Source organism: Megascapheus bottae, chromosome 6 (genome assembly GCF_031878675.1).
Source record: "Megascapheus bottae isolate mThoBot1 chromosome 6, mThoBot2.hap1, whole genome shotgun sequence".
Taxonomy (NCBI): Eukaryota; Metazoa; Chordata; class Mammalia; order Rodentia; family Geomyidae; genus Megascapheus; species Megascapheus bottae.
In genome coordinates, this window is record NC_143514.1 from 67,854,906 (window position 1) to 67,874,582 (window position 19,677).

Genomic DNA, 19,677 nt, shown 5'->3' on the forward strand with positions numbered 1-19,677 from the left:
GCCCTATGTCCCACCCCCTTTGAGGTTCTTCAAATACTGATGTCGAGAGACAGGCCCTACTGGGGCCCTGGTCCTCTCAAGAGATCTGCCTACTGGTCACACTGCTGGCCCATAGCTCATGTCTCCAACCATCCCCCACCCCAGGCCTGCAGATTCTTGGGGTCTCCCCTAAGGCAGATATATTGTGGCTATGAATACTTGGGTGTTATTGAAGTTTGTGTCCTGTATAGGAGAGATCCCATGGGGGTGAGGGTTGTGGCTGCATCTCCAGAGAATGCCTTGTGTATCTGTGTCCCCCTGGGGGCTGTGCATTCGCCAGTGCAACTGTCCATGTCTGTAACAGACTGTGCAGACATCTCAGATTCTGGGCTTGGTGCCAAGCTATATATGCGACCGGTGGGACTTGGGGCAGGTTCCTATGCCTCTCAGGGCCTTAGCTGCCTTATCAACAATGAAAATGTGTGTGTGTGTGTGTGTGTGTGTGTGTGTGTGTGTGTGTGCCTTTACTGGGGCTTGATCTCAGGGCCTTGGCTCTTGCTTATCTTCTCTGCTCAAGGCTGGCACTCTACCTCTTGGAGAACATAGCTTATAGCTAGTTAACTGGAGATAAGAGTTTCATGGAACTGGGTGCCAGTGACTCATGCCTATAATCCTAGCTACTCAGGAGGCTGAGATCTGAGGATTATGGTTCAAAGCCAGCCCAGGCACCAAAATCCTTGAGACCTATCTCCAATTAACCACAAGAAAAGAGGAAGTGGGGGGCCAGGAGTTTGGCCTAGTGGTTAAAGTGCTTGCCTAGCATGCACGAAGACCCGGGTTTGATTCCTTGGTACCACATACATACAAAAAAGCCAGAAGTGGTGCTGAGGCTCAAGTGGTAGAGCTCTAGCCTTGAGAAAGTCCAAGGACAGTGCTCAGGCCCTGAGTCCAAGCCCAGGACTGGCAAAAAAAAGAAAAGAAAAGAAAAGAAAAGAGGAAGTGGTACTGTGGCTCAAAGTGGTAGAGCCCTAGCCTTGAGGTAAAGAGCTCAGAGACAGCACCCAGGCCCAGAATTCAAGCCCCATGTCTAACAAAAAAATAATAATAACTATAAATAAATAAATAAATAAATAAATAAATAAATAAATAAATAAGAGTCTCACAAATTTGTCGCCCATGTTGGCTTCAAATTTTGATCCTCACATCTCTACCCCTTGAGTAGCCAGGATTATAGTCATAGCCACTGGTGTCCAGCTACAATAATTTTTTAAATAAAGCTTTTGTATGAAACCAGGTGGACCAGACAAAGGGCTGGTGAAGTGGTGGGCGCACAGAGGGGCTTTTGTGAGACGCTGTGTACATGCAAGGGCTGGAAGGTGGCATGCATGGGTGTGCATTTGAGGCCTGCTGTGTGTCGCTGAGAACCTTCACATGCCCTAGAACAGGTCCAGTGGCCAGTGTGATTGTAGGCATTAGCTCAGAGCTGGTTTGAGGTGTGTTTGTCTTCCTGAGATGGATGAGAGTTTTCTTCTCACCTTATAACCCTTGCTTTCATGTCAGCCTTTCTTTCCTCTACTGCCCCTGAAACTCTTCAGCTGGGTCCTGGGGGCTCTCTCCTTCCCTTTATCTTTTTCTCCCCTGGTTCTCACCATCTTGATATCTTGGGGTCTTCACACACTAGTTCCACCCCCCAGGGGAAGGGTTCTGGGGTGAAGATCTTTGCAAGGCCTAGTGGACATGGCCTATTTGAGGCTAGACCTCTTACCACAGACCACTTCACAGTTTGCCACATGGGTGTCACCTCTTCCCTCTTGAACACAGATGGGGGGTCAGTTCTAGTAAAGGCTAAGGGGGAGCTGGTGAGGCTAGGATACCAGTCCTGCCTCTGATATGACAGCAACAGCTACAGGCAACCAGATCCACTCAATCTAGGAAGGTTTCCTGGAAGAGGTGAGTAGGCTAGTAAGGACAGATCTAGAGAGAAGGGGAGGAGGAGCTCCTCAGGGGAACTGACCCAGGCCCAAGAGAGGCAAGGTGGAAGCCCTCCAGATCCTATCCCCAGGATCTTCAGGGCCTTACTTGGGGCTTACTGACTTGGCCCCTCCTTATAATTCTCCATTGCTCGTACATCTTAGGAAATCCAGCCTTCTCCCCAGCCAGTTCCTCTCTGAGTGTTGCAATGGTGTCATTTCTAGTAGGGGGAAGAGGTGGGGACCCTTGCTCAATGAGTTGACTGTTGGGTTGCTCAGAGGACTCAGCAGCCAGGGAAGGACTGGTTGGTCTGGAGAGCATTGCAGGGAACTGTAATGGCTCCCAGCTTCTGACCTGGACCTTTCTCTGATGTGGGGGACAGGAACAAAACTTTGGAGGTAGGTGTTTACTTGTATTCCAGAGGTGACACTGGATCTCCTGGGCTTTGCTCAACCCAAACTGGGTGCAGACCAGGGTGCAAGGAAAGGGTTTGGTTTTAGGAGACCATGGCTGGGGGCTTGTGAGCTGACAGTTCGAAGCCAGGCACGGTGGCTCATGCCTGTAACTCCTAGCCAGTCAGGAAGCTGAGATCTGAGGATCAAGGTTCAAAGCCAGCCCTGGGACAAAAGGACCTGAGGCTCTTATCTCCAGTTAACTTTTGGAAAACGGGAAGTGGGGCTTGGCTCAAGGGTAGGGTGGTAGCCTTGAGCTGAAGAGCTCAGGGACAGCGCCCAGGCCGAGTTCAAGCCGTATCACCCACAAAGAAAGAAATAAAAGAAAAAAAGAAACCCGGTTCGAGAAATGGATCTAAGGCTGGGCACGGTGGGTCACATCTGTAATGCCAGCCATTAAGGAAGTAGATTTGGATGCATTATGATTTAAGGCTAGCTTAGGCGAAAAGTTAATGAGCGCCCCATCTCAATTAGTGAATTGGATGCAGTGGAGCACGGCCCAAGCCTGTGTTCATACTGCAATTTCAGCTATATAGGAGGGTCTTGTTTGAGATTTGCCCCAGGCAAAAACACAAGACCTTCTCAAAAAAAAACAAAGGAAAGAAAAAAGATGGGAGAAGCTAAGGCCCCAATCCTAAATAGAAAACTGAATATCTCAGTGTGTCAGTGTATATGCAGGTGTAGGTCCACGTGTGTGCACTATTGTAGAACTTGCATCTTTCTTGAATGGTGCCGGTGTGTGTGTGTGTGTTTGTGTGCTGACAAGCAGATATTGTGAGTATGGTATGGCTGTGTGCTGTGTGTGTGCTGGTGTGTGGTATCAGGTGGAATGAGACAGCTGGCATGGGTGGTGTGTCCTGGGCAAGAGTAGATGTGCAAGTGTGCCAGGGTGGTAGGAAGGGAAACAAAGGCAGAAGTTATACTGCGTGGATCCCGGGCCTCTGAGTTTCTGAAGAGGGCAGGAGCTGGGCAGCTGGCTGCCAGGGACACTGATGGGCCTTCATCTTTCCTGTCCTTCTGTTTCGCCCTCAGGTCTCCTGCTCTTCCCGAGGACCATGCAGCAATCACACTGACCCAGGAGTAGGAGCCCCGCAGGGTGAGTGGAGTAGAGATGCGGGAGGACTGAGGCTTTCAGGGTCAGGAAACAGGGTAGGTGGCCTTTCTGCACCCCACAATGCTTGCCTCACAGCCCCCTCCTCCTACAAGGGCCTTGTTGCTAGGTAACGGATGGGGGAACCAGAATGAGGCAGCTTGAGAGGCCGGAGGCTGGACCCACGACAGGAAATGGCCTTGATGTCCCTCTGTGGGGAATCTCCAGGTGCAGGCTTACAGCGCTGGCTCACGCACTCACACACAGACCCATGCAGATACATGGACAAACATACACACAGAGACACACAGACACAGACATGGGCAGAGAAGGACACATGCTTCCACATAGACCTGCATACAGTCATAGACACAGACCAGATACACCTACCCACAGACCCCCACACACAGACCTGCACATACATGTACACACATACCTGGGCAGATGTGCACATGTAACCGAACATATCTGCATATGTCTGTGTACAGAAAGTGTCTGCGCACTCAAGAGTTGCACACACATATACAAATAAGCAAACATTTATTTCTTCTTTGAGTGTGTGTACATGTGTGTGTGTTTGTGTGTGTGTGCTCTCGCGCTGGTATTGTTAGGGCATGGCAGACCAGCAAAGATCAAAACCACTTTTTAGAGAGGGTAAAGGTGTCTATTGCTGGTGACATGAACCAGGTTAGTTCCGGAAAGAAAGTTTGGATCCTGAGGAAGAGGAGACTCTGGATTTTTTGTTTGTTTGTTTGTTTTTGTTTTTGTTTTTTTTTTGCCAGTCCTGGCCTTGAGCTCAGGGCCTGAGCACTGTCCTTGGACTTTCTCAAGGCTAGCGCTCTACCACTTGAGCCTCAGCACCACTTCCGGCTTTTTTCTATGTATGTGGTACCGAGGACTCGAACCCGGGTCTTCGTGCACGCTAGGCGAGCACTTTAACCACTAGGCCAAACTCCCGGCCCCTGTTTATTTGTTTTATTTTCTGGTGGTTAGTCTCATGGACTTTTCTGCCCAGGCTTGCTTCAAACAGTGATCCTCAGATCTCAGCCTACTTAGTAGGTAGAGTTATAGGCATGAGCCACCAGTGCCTGGCTTGTGAGACTCTTATGTCCAATAATTATCAAAAAGCCTAAAGTGGAGCTGTGGCTCAAGTGGGGGAACCCTAACCTTGAGCAAAAAAGCTAAAAGATAGTGCCTAAGCCCAGAGTTCAAGTCTTAGAATTAGCATCAATCAACCAATCATTCAAACAAAACTGCAACATCATGATGCTAAAAACTAGCCTGACAGACCAGTAGTTTGGCCTAGTGGTAGAGTGCTTGCCTAGCATGCACAAAGGCCCTGGTTCCATTCCTTAGTACCACATACATAGAAAAAGCTGGAAGTGGTGCTGTGGCTCAAGTGGTAGAGCTCTAGCCTTGAGAAAGTCCAAGGACAGTGCTCAGGCCTTGAGCTCAAGCCCTGGGACTGGCAAAAACAAAACAAAACAAAAAGCAGCCCCAGAGATAAAGATTTGCAGAGGCAGGGAGGCCAGCTCAGAGGGGACACATACTGTCTCTAGGCAGCTGAAGGCAGCGGGGAGGCAGGCTCAAGGGGGGCCCTGCCCACCTGATTCCTCACTGGCGGGGGCTTCAGTCCAGGCCCCAGAGCAGACACGTGTGAATGCATGTGTCGCGTGCACAGGATAAAACACGTCCTCCTTCTGCAGCAGGGTACTTGGCATGGGCTGCGTGTTCTGTAAGAAGGTGGAGTCCGCACCCAAGGAGGATGTTGGCCTGGAGGGGGACTTCACCAGCTACGGGGCTGCAGATCGCTATGGCCCTGACCCCACTCAGGCCCGGCTTGCGTCCTCCTTCACCCACGTCCCCAACTACAACAACTTCTCCCCGCAGCTGACCAGCCCTGCTACCCTCATCAGTAGCACCGTGAGGGGCCTCTCAGGTGGGTCCACAGGGCTGGGGGCAGGCGCTGCCTGGGTCTTGGGAGTGCGAGGGGCAAAGGGGGAGAGGGCTTGTCCTTAGACGCTTCCAGAATGATACAGGAGCCACAATCCTGCTCTCTGCTTGCACAGGCTGAGGGACTGTGTACAGTTGTAGCCTGGAACCCCAGTCTAAGGGGACTGGAGCTCTCTCACCTGAGAGGGGATCCCGTGACAGATGCAGGGGGTAAAAGAAGCATCTGGCCTCTTAGGTGTTGTTTGTGGAGTAGAAAGTCTTCTTGGAGGTTCAGGAAAAAGATGAGAGGCAAGCTAGGGGTTCCCAGCATGAGAAGGACATGAAGCCCCAGATTCTAAATCCATGGGGGCCAAGATGGGAAGCCCAAAGCAGAAAGCCACTGGACTCCAGAGGGCTTTGGGAGTCAGGTCATGGTGCCATCGGGAAGGTGTGATGCCTGCCGAGGAACCAGAGAGCCTAGGGGTGCAGCCCTCTTCTGAGTAGCCCTGCCTCTGCAGGGACTGGTGTGACCCTGTTTGTGGCATTATATGACTATGAGGCCCGGACAGAGGACGACCTGACCTTCAGCAAAGGGGAGAAGTTCCACATCCTGAACAATAGGTAAGTGGCTGAAGCTTGGCCTAGTCTGGGAGTGGGGGGAGGGGAAGAGTCCCATCCCACCTGGTCCCTGTCCTCAGCCAAGTCAGGGACACCTCTGCATGATAACATAAACCCCAGGTGAGGGTATGGTTCAGGGGGAAAGCATTTGCCTGGCTTCATAGAACCAATACAACAACCAATCTGAGATGGGGAATTACGAGCACAGAAGGAACTCTAAGCTTGGTCCCCAGCAAAGGAGTGACAGGGAAGGCTTCCTGGAGGAGATTTTTAGCTGAGATGAGAAAAAATGATTAAATTGCCAAGGAAGGAGTAAGGAAAGAGAAAGAAAGGATGAGAATATTGACAAATGGTCCTTCAAGGTGGACGGTGAAGAATGGAGGCTGAGCTGAGAGTGTGACTCAGTTAGCACTGACAGCAAGGCCTTGGGGCCTACGGAAGGAAATGAATGGGATGCAGAATGGAGAGGAAGCCACAGAGGTGAGTGGAGATAAATCCACTCTGGAAGAGTTTTCAGCTGCACTGAGGAGTTTAGATTTAATCCAGAAGGAAATGCATCACCCTCAGGGGTTTTCGGTGGGGGAAAAATGTCCTCATCAGCTACTTGTCGTTTCTTCCCAAACCCCAGCCTAGCAGAGGAGTATGAAGCAAGAGGAAGAAGCCAGGAGGCCTCATGTCCTCCACGCTATTTCTTCTTTAAGAACAGAACAGAAAAAACCACCCCACCCCCACCCTAGACTGTGTATCTATGCTCAGGGTTAGCAGGGTCAGTCTCCAGCCGTCCTCAGTGTGACCTGCTGGCCCCATGGTGCCCATGGCTAGAGCTGACCCTGACCTCCCCTTGTTGTGTGCCTGCAGTGAAAGAGACTGGTGGGAGGCTCGGTCCCTCAGCTCTGGACACAGCGGCTACATTCCCAGCAACTACGTGGCTCCTGTGGACTCCATCCAGGCAGAAGAGTGAGTGGGGATGGGGTGAGGCCTGTCGTATTGACAGGATTCTGGGCTCCAAACTCCAGACTCACTGCTCTACTCTGAGCTTGCATCCTTCCTTTTCTTTCAGTGCATAAGTTGACAGTGGAAATAAGCCAGACAAGGGTGGCTCATACCTGTAATCCTGGCTACTCAGGAGGCTGGGATCTGAGGATTATTGGTTCAAAGCCAGCCGGGGCAGAGAAGTTCATGAGACTTTTATCTCCAATACACCACTCAGAAAAAACTGGAAGTGGAACTGTGGCTTAAGTGGTAAAGCAGTAGCCTTGAGCAGAAAGAGGCTCAGGGACAGTGCCCAGGCACCAAGTTCAAGCCCCAGGACCAGCAAAGAAAAAGAAAAACTGCAAACTATTCAGTTGCTAGTGGCTTACTCCAGACAGGAGACTGCTTTTGTTGTTGTTTTGTTTATTTTCAGGTCGTGGGGCTTATTCTTACCACTTTGAGCCATAGCACCACTTCTGGTTTTTTAGTGGTTAATTGGAGAAAGAGACTTAGACTCTCCTGCTTCATCTGGCTTCAAACCACAATCCTCAGATTTTAGCTTCCCCAAGCACAAGACTCTTATCTTCAATGAATCACCTAAAAACCAGAAGTAGAGCGGTGGCTCAAAGTGGTAGAGCCTTGAGCAAAAAAGCTTAGGGATAGTTCAGGCTTTCAGTTCAAGCCCTGTAAAACACCTTCCCACCTCCCCCACCCCCCCACACCTAGAAAAATAAAATCCAAAAGCCCAAGTAGAGTTGTCTCAAGTCATCGAGTACCATCCTTGATTGACAGGCTCTAAGTTCAAGCCCTTGTACTGGCTAGCAGACAGACAGACAGACAGACAGACACACACACACACACACACACACACACACACACAGAGACTTAAAGTAGATTTGGGAGTGTGGCTCAGTGGTAAAGCACTTGCCTAGATGTCTGAAGCCCTGAATTTGAGCATAAACCCTCGATGTCGAGACTGGGTGTGTAGTTTGTGGAGGAGTCTGTGTTTGGTAAACTAATATGCACAGGCTCAACAGTTGAAAAGAACCATTACTCAGAGTTAAGGAGGTGGGGGAGGCAGGTGTAGCTCAGTGGCTGACCAGGGTGGCTCATGTCCGTAATCCAAGCTATATGGGAAGCCATAGGTAAGAAAGATTGCTAACTGAGGCCTGAGAGAAAACTGGAAATAGTTAAAGCAAAAAGGGCTAAGGGCATGATTCAAATGGTAAGCACCTGCCTAATAAATGTGAGGCCCTGAGTTCAAACCCCAGTACCACCAGGGGGGGAGAAAAAGGACAGGATATTACTATTAATGATGCACTTTTACATATTTGAGACATCTACCATGATTCTCTCAATTTTTACAATAATAACATTACTGATATTAGCACCCCACTTTACAGATGAGGAAACTGAGATTCCTAAGACCTTTTTAAGGTATTTTTGATGTATGACAAAAGAAAGGGTCCTAGCTATTCAGGAGGCTGAGAGCTGAAGATTGTGGTACAAAGCTAGCCTGGAACAAAAAGTATATGAGACTCTTCTCTCCAATTAACCACCAAAAAGCTGGAAGTGAAGCCAAATGGTAGAGCACCAGACTTGAGCAAAAGGCGCAGGAACAGCGCCCAGGCTCCATGTTCAAGCCTTAAGACTGGCATACACACAAAATAAAAGTATAGAAGAGGCTCTGCAGAAAGGGATGCCCCAGGACTTGGCGACTGGTTTGCTTTTGGACTGTGGGGGAGTGGGTGGCAGTGCTCGTTGCTCTAGTGAACAACACAGGAGCAGGGCGAGATGTGTGGGTGTTGTGGGTCTGTTGGATTGAGGTTTGTACAGGAGGCTGCCAGTCTTTCGACCAAATGGCGTCCACTGCGCCGCTGCATTAGGCTAGCGGGAGGAATCCTTGCTCCTCACACTAGGCTCTTCAGTTTCTTCACTGTGGCCCTGCCAAGTAGCACTCCCAGGGAAATTTTGGGACTTGGGCTCCCAGAGGAAGAGCCATTGAAGAAGGCAGGAAAACCAGGCCAAGCCAAAAGAGAAGTATCAAGGAGTCGGGGGATGGGGGAGGGTTGTGAAAGGAAACTTCAGGAAACAGGGGAGGCATGGTCAAAGGCTGTCACCAGAGTTGGAAATGGGCTGATCTTGATGAGAAGAGGCAAGACAGCAGAGCCTGAGAGAGTGGGAGGGAACTTAAAACCCATTTTTTTTTTTTTTTGCCAGTCCTGGGCTTGAGCTCAGGGCCTGAGCACTGTCCTTGGATTTTCTCAAGGCTAGAGCTCTACCACTTGAGCCTCAGCACCATTTCCGGCTTTTTTCTATGTATGTGGTACCGAGGAATTGAACCCGGGTCTTCATGCATGCTAGGCAAGCACTCTACCACTAGGCCAAACTCCCGGCCCTTAAACCCATTTTTAAGTGAAGTCAAGGTGAGAAGACAGCCAGATGGACATGGATGGATGGGTATATGCCAAAGGCAAGATGGCAGTGGAAGAAAGGAGAAGCTGTTTGTGGGGTGGGGATCCCTGGAGCAGAGGGAAATAGGCAGGGTCCAGAGCACAGGGTGTGAGCCTGCAGTCTCAGGAGGCCCATAGAGTAGAAGGCTGAGGGACAGGAGGCGTAACAAACAATACTGGCCTCAGCACAGATAGCTTGGGGTCCTATTCTGGTATCTCAGTGGCCTCAGAAGATGCTTAGCCACTCAGCAGCTCAATTTCCTCTTGTAAAGGGCTACAATCCAACCCCAGAAAGAAATGCCAAGGGAAAAAAGGAGTGGGTAGGGTTGAGGTTAAAATTGAGACTTAGGACAACACCCACATTGAAGCGAGAGAGTGGGTGGAAAGTGGCAGACAGCACTGGGCCGGAACAGTCAGAAAGAGAGGAAGAGAAGCAAGACAGCTTGCTCTGGAAGCCACAGGGAGGAATTTGGGGCTAAGGGTGGGAGAGAGAGCTGAGTGGTGGAAAAAAAAAAAACAAACCAAAGAAAACCCCAACACACACACACACACACACACACACACAAAATAACACCTAGGATGAGTGGCTGGTAAGGTTAGGTGGAACCCATTGGGCAGACTGATGCGCCAAGTTATTTCCCCCTCCAGTGCTCTATCTATAAAATGACACTTGGGGGAGTGGCAGTGAGATCGACTAAAAGACTCGTGACAACCTGATGAGGTCATTAGTGACTGGGTTCAAGCATTTTGTTTTGTTTTGTTGTTGTAAACGGGGCTTGAACTTGGGGCCTGCCTACAGTCCTTGAGCTGTTTTGCTAAAGGCTAGTGCCCTGCCACTTTGAGCCACAGCTCCACTTCTGCTTTTTTTCTCGTGGTTAATTGGAGCTAAGAGTCTCACAGATGTTCCTGCACAAGCTGTCTATGAGCCATGATCCTCAATCTCCTGAATATTATGGGATTATAGGCATGCACCATCAGTACTTGGCTTCCAGCATTTGTTTTTATGCAGGACTGAGGTTTGAACTCAGAACCTTGTGGTCCTCCTTAGATTTTTTTTTCACTCAACGCTGGTTCTCTACCACTTGAGCCACAGCTCCACTTTCAGCTTTTTTCCCCCAGCTAAATGGAGAGAAGAGTCTCATGGACTTTCCTGCACAGGCTGGCTTTGTATTGCAATCCTCAGATCTCAACCTCCCAAGTAGGATTATAGGTGGGAGTCTCTGGTGCTCAACAGCTACTTAGCCCAGGCTGGCTCTGAACTCTCAGTTCTCCTGCCTCAGCTGGAATTACAGGCATACACCAGTATGCTTGGCTGGGTTTTAGCAGTTTTAATTCAAGAGACCCCCTAACCATTATTAGGCAACCTACTGTATATCAGGTACTTTCTGCTCCTGTTTTCTGGGATCTTCAGGTCTAGGTATATGAAGCCCATGCATTGATGAGAACTTGAGTCTTGGCTTGTGACTTGACTGCTCACGGGGTGGGTTTCAAGGAAGCATACTTGATTCTTGCCTCTCCTTGCCAACAGGTGGTACTTAGGAAAGATCGGGAGGAAGGATGCAGAGAGGCAGCTGCTCTCACCAGGCAACCCACAAGGGGCCTTTCTCATTCGGGAGAGTGAGACCACCAAAGGTGGGCACAGCACTAGCCGGGAAGCCCAGCAGAGACTGGGATCAGGATGGAGGGGCAGGATGGCTGAGCTAGGGCTGGCTCTGGGTTCTAAAGCTGTGACCCTCAACTTAAGAGTCTCCAAAATCTTTGGGGCCTCTTTCTGCTCCCACACGGGGTGGAGAGGTCTTGAACAACTCCTAAGTGACTCTTCCTCTCAGGTGCCTACTCCCTGTCTATCCGTGACTGGGACCAGACCAGAGGAGATCATGTAAAGCATTACAAGATTCGCAAACTGGACACGGGCGGTTACTACATCACCACGAGGGCACAGTTTGATTCCGTGCAGGAGCTGGTGCAGCACTACATGGGTGAGCTGGTGCTCTGGAAGCTGGAGCCAGGTCAATGATGCATGGTCATGAGTAGATGAAGGCCCAGACATAGGGGTGGCTAGGCTTACACTACAACCCAACTCTGGAGGAGGTTTCCATTCCAGGATCCTTCATGGGTGTGACACCACCCATGGCCAAGCAGTGCCCCCTGATGTCTGAGTGGGGAATAGGTTAATTTCTTGCCTTATGGCCTGAGCCCGTGGAAGGGGCTGGTCTATACTTTGGTGAGAAACTGTAGCGCTGGGTGGACCTTGGATGCCAGTTGGCAAGGCAAAATGAGAATCTGTTAAAAGGCAGTAGCTGGGGGGAGGGAAATGAGGACAAAAATATGGAAAAGGGGTATCAGTATGCGAGAAGTAATGCATTTACTACCTGATGAATGTAACTGTAACCCCCTATAAATTACCCCAACAATAAAATTTAAAAAAAAAAAAGGAGCAGTAGCTATGGTCTAGGAGAAAGGTCGTCATTGTCAGATCAAATTAGAGGCAGTGAGTATACAAGAGCAGAAGATTCTGAAGCAGGACAGGAAGTGGTGTGGGCCTTCCTGGATAGCCTGGCTGTGGAGTTCAGAAGAAAGCTGCCTGCAGTTCTACCTTGATTACTTAGGTCAAAGATGAGGTCCATAGAAGGGAGAGGGCCTCATGTTTACAGATTTGCTTTAAACTCCAATCCGAGTTCCACCTGTCAGAATCTCACTGCATCCTTAGAGATTCTGACCCTTGCTGGGTACCCATGGCTCATGCTTATAATCCTAGCTACTCAGAAGGCTGAATAGCAAGACTCAAAGCTATCCTGGGCAGAAAAGTACTTTCAACTCCATCTCCAAAGTAGGAAAAACTAGGCTGGTGCCAGGCATCAGTGGCTCGTTCCTGTAATTCTACCTGCTCAGGAGGCTGTGACCTGAAAAGGGAGGTTTGAAGCCACCCAGGGCAGGAAGATCCATGAAACTCTCATCTCCAATTAATCACAGAAAAAGCCAGAAATGGCACTGTGATTCAAGTGGTAGAGTGCTAGCCCTGAGCAAAAACAGCCCAGGGACAGTGCCCAGGCCCAGAGTTCAAGCCCCAGAACAGAGAAAGAAAGAAAAAGAAAGAAAGAAAGAAAGAAAGAAAGAAAGAAAGAAAGAAAGAAAGAAAGGAAGGAAGGAAAGAAGGAAAGGAAGAAAGAAAGAAAGAAAGAAAGAAAGAAAGAAAGAAAGAAAGAAAGAAAGAAAGAAAAAGAAAAGCTAGGCTGGAGGTGTGACTCAAGTGGACTCAAGTGATAGAGCAACAGTAGTAGAGCAAGCACCACCACCCTGAGTTCAAACTTGAGTACCAGCAAGCACACCCCATGGAGGTATCATCTCTCCCTCTGGATACTACCCCTCTATCCTGGAGCGCCAACAGGTTCACTCAGGTAGAGGGCTGATTACCTTCTGTCTTGCCCTGTGACTTCACCTAGGGTCCAATTAGATCTTGAGGGTCTGGTGCTAGGCTAGGAGGAATGGGGGAAGGAAGAGGCTGGTCCACCCGTGACCTCCCTCCACCCATCACCCCGCAGATGTGAACGATGGGCTGTGTTGCCTGCTCACCGCAGTCTGCACCACCATGAAGCCTCAAACGCTGGGCCTAGCCAAGGACGCCTGGGAGATCAGCCGCAACTCCATTACGCTCGAGCGCCGGCTGGGCACTGGCTGCTTTGGGGACGTGTGGCTGGGTATGGGGGGGTCCCTGGAGCCAGGGCAGGGGAGGGAGGAGGAGGGACTGGGCTTGACCAGCCCCTGAGCCCCTGGCTACTGAGCAGGCACGTGGAAAGGTAACACGAAGGTGGCGGTGAAGACGCTGAAGCCAGGCACCATGTCCCCGAAGGCCTTCCTGGAGGAGGCGCAGATCATGAAGCAGCTGCGGCACGACAAACTCGTGCAGCTGTACGCCGTGGTGTCGGAAGAGCCCATCTACATCGTCACGGAGTTCATGTGTCACGGTGAGGGCAGGTGGAAAGCGAAGGGAATTAAGGTGTGGTGGGCCCCAGGCTGTCAGGGGGCGAGGGGGCGGGATTATAAACCATAGGCCAGTCAGGGAGCAAGGCCAGAGCGGGGGGCGTGGCTAGACCAGCGGGGCAGGGCCAAGACAGAGGGGCGGGGCCTGGGGCGGGGCGGAGCCTGCGCTTTGGGCGGAACCCGCTTGGTTAAACTCAGGTAGGGTCTGGGATGAGGAAGATTCTTTGGTAAATTCTAGGTAGAATGCATCCAGGAGACACAGGTGACAACTAAAGATGTGGTCAGGGCCTAGGTGAGATTGAGTGGAGTTTCTATCCTGAGGGAGGCCGGAGCCAGGTGGGAAGGCAAGACCAGACAAGGGTAATTTACAAGGGCACAGGATGGAGGTTAATCTAGGAAGACAAAGCTGTTCTCTTAGAAATCTAGGAAGTCAGCTCAGCGCGGTGGCTCACGCCTGTAATCCTAGCTACTCAGGAGGCTGAGATCTGAGGATCGCGGTTCAAAGCCAGCCCGAGCACTAAAGAACGTGAGACTCATCTCCAATTAACCTCCAAAATATGGGAAATGGGGCTGTGGAGGGGTAGGGCTGTGGAGGGGTAGGGTGGTAGCCTTGAGATGAAGAGCTCAGGGACAGGGCCCAGGCCCAGAGTTCAAGTCCCATGACCCCTGCCCCCCCAAAAATCTAGGAAGTCTTGCTGCTGATTTTCGAGCTTCCTCCTCCCCAGGTAGCATGCTGGAATTTGTCAAGAATGCACAGGGCCAGGCCTTGAAACTGCCCCAACTGGTGGACATGGCAGCCCAGGTAAACTGAGTCGGCAGCCTTCATCTCCAAGACCTCTCTCCTTTTGTCCTTCCACAAATCCCAATGCCCTCAACCACCTAGAAGATTGATGGCTAGCCCATCGTGAGACCTGGGGCATAGTCATTCTCTGAGCTTTGGCATCCCTAGCTGGAGTATGGCCTTGTCAAACGGTCCCTCACCCCTCACACAGGCTATACTGCTGGCACGCCACGTCTCCTAAACCTCTCTTGCCACCAGGTAGCCGAGGGCATGGCCTATATGGAGCGCATGAACTACATCCATCGAGACCTTCGAGCCGCTAACATCCTGGTTGGAGAATGGCTGGTGTGCAAGGTCGCTGACTTTGGGCTAGCTCGCCTCATTGAGGACGAGGAGTACAACCCCCAACAAGGTGACCTTCCGCACCTTCCCTCTACAGAGCGCAACGCTCCAAGGGGCTGCTGTAGGTCACAGCTTCAGGAGCTCTTCCCCACCCTTAGCCCTGATGTGTGTAAGAGCCACTTGTGGGCTCAAATCCTAGCTTAGCCATTTACCAGTCACATGTCACGAGTGACTTACAATTTCTGGTCTGTAAAATGAGACAGTATGCCCATAGATATTTACCAAATACCTACTATGCATTTGGGCACTGCTCTAATTCTCAAGGGTGGGGTACCAGAGTGTAATAGTGTGGAAGGCCCAGGATGAGTCCCAGCCACTTGGCTGTGTAAGCAGGGCAAAGCATTTACTCAGGGCCTCTTCCATCTCCTATAAGATGAGGTCAATCACAGTATTCACTCCGAGGACTTTTGGAAGGGGTTTAATGAGTTGATGCACCTTCTATATGACTATAAAACAGTACCTTGGGGGCCAGGGGTTTGGCCTAGTGGTAGTGTGCTTGCCTAGCATGCACAAAGACCCGGGTTCGATTCCTCGGTACCACATACATAGAAAAAAGCTGGAAGTGGTGCTGAGGCTCAAGTGGTAGAGCTCTAGCCTTGAGAAAGTCCAAGGACAGTGCTCAGGCCCTGAGCGCAAGCCCAGGACTGGCAAAAAGCAAAAACAAAATAGTACCTGGTACTGGTGGTTCATGCCTATAATCCTAGATACTCAGGAAACTGATATCCCAGGGAGAAGTCTGTAAGATTTCTTTTTTTTTTTTTTTGGCCTGTCCTAGGGCTTGGGCATTGTCCCTGAGCTTCTTTTTGCTCAAGGCTAGCAGTTTAGCACTTTGAGCCACTGTGCTACTTCCACCTTTTTCTGTTTATGTGGAACTGAGAAATCAAACCCATACTAGGCAAACATTATACCACTAAGCCACATTCCCAGCCCCTGTAGGGTTCTATATTTTTGTTTTTGTTTTTTTTACTCCTGGCCTAGGCGTTGTCCTTGAGCTTTTCAGCTCAAGGCTATCGCTCTACCATGTGAGCCACAGTGCCATTTCCAGTCTTCTGGTGGTTAATTAGAGATGAGTCTCATGGACTTCTGTGCCCTGTCTGACTTTGAACCATGATCCTCAGATCTCAGCCTCCTGAGTAGCTAGGATTACAGGCGTGAGCCACTGCACCTGGCCTGTAGTTTTATGTCCAGGAAAAAGCCCAGAAGTGAAACTGTGGCTGACATTGAGCAAAAATGTCAAGCAAAAGCACGAGGCCCTGAATTTGAGTCCCCGTACTGGTACAGAAACTCATTAATTAATTTGGTAATTAATTAAAGTAAAATAAATAAGGCAGTCTTGAGTTTGCGGAGATGGTTCAATGGAGATGGCTCACTTGCCTAGGGCATAGCAAGTCCTGAGTTTGATCCCCAGAAAAGACTTCCTGGCATCTAGTAAGCACTAGATACATTTTAAGTGTTATGGTGATGATAAATGTCATAATACTTTATTATAATGATGTTATAATGTACTGCGCTATAGACATTGTAGATGCTAGCTAGATACCGTGTTCTGTCTACCATGTCCAGAGAGATCTCTCTGCCCAGGGTCACATGCTCAGTCCAAAAGTCCCAGTGTATGAATTCAGCTGTTCCAACAGATCCCCTCACCAATCGCCTTTCCCATCTCCCTGTGTGTCCAGGGACCAAGTTCCCCATCAAGTGGACAGCCCCAGAGGCCGCCCTTTATGGCAAATTCACCATCAAGTCAGACGTGTGGTCCTATGGGATCCTGCTCACGGAGCTCATCAGCAAGGGCCGAGTCCCCTACCCAGGTGAGCTGCGGGCGTGGGGATGGACTGCCTTTGAACTGCTCTTCAGGTCGGACTGGGCCCCCTGACTGACAAAAATCTCACCCCTCAGGCATGAGCAACCGGGAAGTACTGGAGCACGTGGAACATGGCTACCACATGCCCTGCCCTCCAGGCTGCCCGATGTCCTTGTACGAAGTCATGGAACAGACCTGGCGTCTGGACCCAGAAGAGAGACCCACCTTTGAGTACTTGCAGTCTTTCCTGGAAGACTATTTTACCTCCACAGAACCCCAGTATCAACCTGGAGACCAGACATAACCCTCTCTCTGTGGGGGCCCTCTTGCTGAACCCAGGCTTAACCCCAGATAGATGAGTATTAGCATATCAGCAGGGGCTGAAGCTCTGATGCCAGCCAAGGCAACCCACTTTTACAGAAGGAGAAAACAGACTCGAGGATCTCATTGCTCACTCACTCTGACCCAAGTACTGTTTCTCCCCTTCCCACCCAGGCCCCACTCCCAAATCTAGGGTACCCCACTCATTTCACAGATGGAGGAATGGATGCTCAGAGCTCATCTCTTACTCACCCTGATCCCTACAAGTCTTAAGGCCCCTCCATGTCTTTTGTGTCTGTCCCCCTGTGTCCCCCCAAATGCTCACACCTTGTCTAGTTATTTATAAACCACTATTTCCCTTCCCTCACTTTCCCCTTATACTGCCTTCCCACCCTCCCATCATTCCACTCTGGTCTAAGTCCTAAGGAATTCATTCCCTACTCTCTCTTGGGAGTTTAAGTTATAAATTCAGGGAAAGTCTTTGCTGAACTCATGTCTTACCGGCTGGCTGCTCTGGTCCAGGAATGGGTCCAGGCTCAGTTGAGACAGAGAGAGAGAGAGAAAGAAGGAAAGAGAGTGAGCAAGAGAGAGAATATGAATGAATGTTACTGAAAGTTAGCACCTCATTGAATAGTGTGACCAGTTATGGATTCTGTAAATAATAAAAATGATGACATGAATCCTTAAACTATGAAAAATGGTCTGAACCTTTATTTGTTTATTTATTTATTTTGGTGCCAGTAAGGAACCTTGAACTCAGACCTTGTGCTCTTGCTTGTCTTTTTTGCTTAACACTGGCACTCTACCACTTGAGCTTATGCCCACTTCTGGCCGTGTGTGTGTGTGTGTGTGTGTGTGTGTGTGTGTGTGTGTGTGTATCTGTGGTGTGTATACTGGGGCTTGAACCCAGGCCTGGGTGTTGTTCTTTAGTTTTTATGCTCAAGGCTGGCACTCTGCCATTTGAGCAAGCTAGCTGTCTTTGTTCTTCCCATTTACATTGTTGACTTGCTAGGCACCCTGTCTGGTACATGCTGCAGTTCCAGCTCTTAGGAAAGTGAGGCCTTCTGTTTATACTAAGCGAAGCGAATTGCTGGACTTGTCTTCTTTTTATTTATTTTTGTGGTGTTACTGGAGTTTAAACTCAGGGCCTAATACTTGGTTACCTGGTGATCTGCTGATTGAACTGTGCCTCCAACCCTGATCTTTTGGCGATAGAATCTTCTCATTGACTTGTCTGCCTGGGCTGGTTTTGAACCCTGGTGCTCTGAATCTCAGTCTTCTGGAGAGCTAGGATTATAGGTGTCGAGCCTCTGACAACCAGCTTCTTCTTCTTCTTTTTTTTTTTTCCCCCTCTTTTTTTTTTTTTTTATAGCAGGTTTGGGTTTGAACTCAGTGCCTTGAGTTTGCTAGGCAGATGCTTTCCCACTTGAGCCACATCTCCAGCTTTCCTTTCTTTCTTTCCTTCTCTTCTCCTTCCTTCCTCCCCTTCTTTCCTTCCTCTCTCTGCTCCCTTTCTCCTTCCCTTCCCTTTCTTTTTTAAATATTTCCATATGTCAGTACTAGGTCTTGAACTCTGGGCCTGGGCACTGACCCTGAGCTCTTCAGCTCAAGGCTACTGTTTCATAGTGATTACTTGGAGATGAGAGTCTCACGTTCTTCAGTTCCCGGTCTGGCTTTGAATCACGATCCTCAGATCTCAGTCTCCTGAGTAGCTAAGATTACAGGCGTGAGCCACCGCACCTAGCTGTGTCTTAGCTTTTTTACTCAAGGCTAGTGTTCTACCATTGACCCACACCTCCACTACTGGGTTTTTGCTGGGTAGTTGGGGAAATGGATCTCATGGATTTTTCTTCCTAGGCAGGCTTTGACTGTGTTCCAAAATCCTCAGCCTCCTGAGTAGTTAAAATTACAGGTATGAGCCAGCACTCTCCAGCTTCTTCTTTTCTGTCTGGGTTGTTTTTTGTTTTTTTGTTTTTTTGTTTTTTTTTTTTTTTTTTGAGCTAGGTCTTACTATGTCACCCAGAATGACCTTGAACTCATAATCTCCCACCTCAGCCTCTTGAGTGCTGGCTTTATCAGCTTTTGCAAGGTCTCCAGGGCCTAAGTGGCTCCCCAATCAGTGTTCTTAGTCTGTATAGCCTTTTCCTGGAAGCAGACCACTCTGGCCTGCTTCTGGGGTTCTGCCTGCAGCCTGGATGCTTGTATAGTTTCAGCAGAGGCTTCAGCAGGGCAGTAAATCATCAGACCTCTGACTACTCTCCACAGAACAGAGGCTGTCGGTGCGTACTGGCTCCCCATCTCTCCCTTGGGAGAAAATGAATGAACCTCCCTTGCACCCCCTTTTCGGTACAGCCTTCTGTTCCCTCCAGATAGAGCACAATGCAATTGATTAGGCTTCTGCTTTCTCAATTTCAATCACATCCTCACCCTGCCTCCCTGAGATTACAGGCGGGTCACCTTGATTGCGGTTAGCCCTGTTCACAAAACTCTTCAGTCGTGTACAAAACCATCTCTCGCCTCATTCACTCCCCCACCTGGCTCCACTCCTCTGCAATGCATGGATTTTACTGGCTTAAGACTCAGAGGGCAATTTTATTTCCAAGTTCATGCTGGGGGAGGAGGACACCTAATTGACTAATGCTGGGTGTTTCACATGCATCGTCTAATTTGATCCTCACTGAGAGGCAATGCAGAAGTGAGATTGTCACTATGTTACAAAATTGGAAATGAAGATTCTAAGGGGCTTTGACACACACCCAAGGTCATTCAGCTAGATGACAGAGCCAGGATTTGAACTCAGAAGAGGAGTAGTTGTTGTTGTTGTTGTTGTTGTTGTGTTGTTGTTGTTGTTGTTCTTCTTCTTCTTCTTCTTCTTCTTCTTCTTCTTCTTCTTCTTCTTCTTCTTCTTCTTCTTCTTCTTCTTC

General features: G+C 49.6%; 1 protein-coding gene across 1 annotated transcript; it reads left to right on the plus strand.

Moving 5' to 3' along the window:
• The first annotated feature begins 2,242 nt into the window (after positions 1-2,242).
• On the plus strand, positions 2,243-17,416 carry Fgr (FGR proto-oncogene, Src family tyrosine kinase). The gene is made up of 13 exons (XM_090335466.1): positions 2,243-2,348; positions 3,435-3,498; positions 5,199-5,431; positions 5,943-6,045; positions 6,901-6,999; positions 10,996-11,099; positions 11,297-11,446; positions 13,010-13,165; positions 13,253-13,432; positions 14,174-14,250; positions 14,488-14,641; positions 16,308-16,439; positions 16,528-17,416. The coding sequence occupies exons 3-13, from the start codon at positions 5,212-5,214 to the stop codon at positions 16,734-16,736; spliced, it is 1,584 nt and encodes a 527-aa protein (XP_090191592.1). The 5' UTR covers positions 2,243-2,348; positions 3,435-3,498; positions 5,199-5,211; the 3' UTR covers positions 16,737-17,416.
• Positions 17,417-19,677: the final 2,261 nt, after the last annotated feature.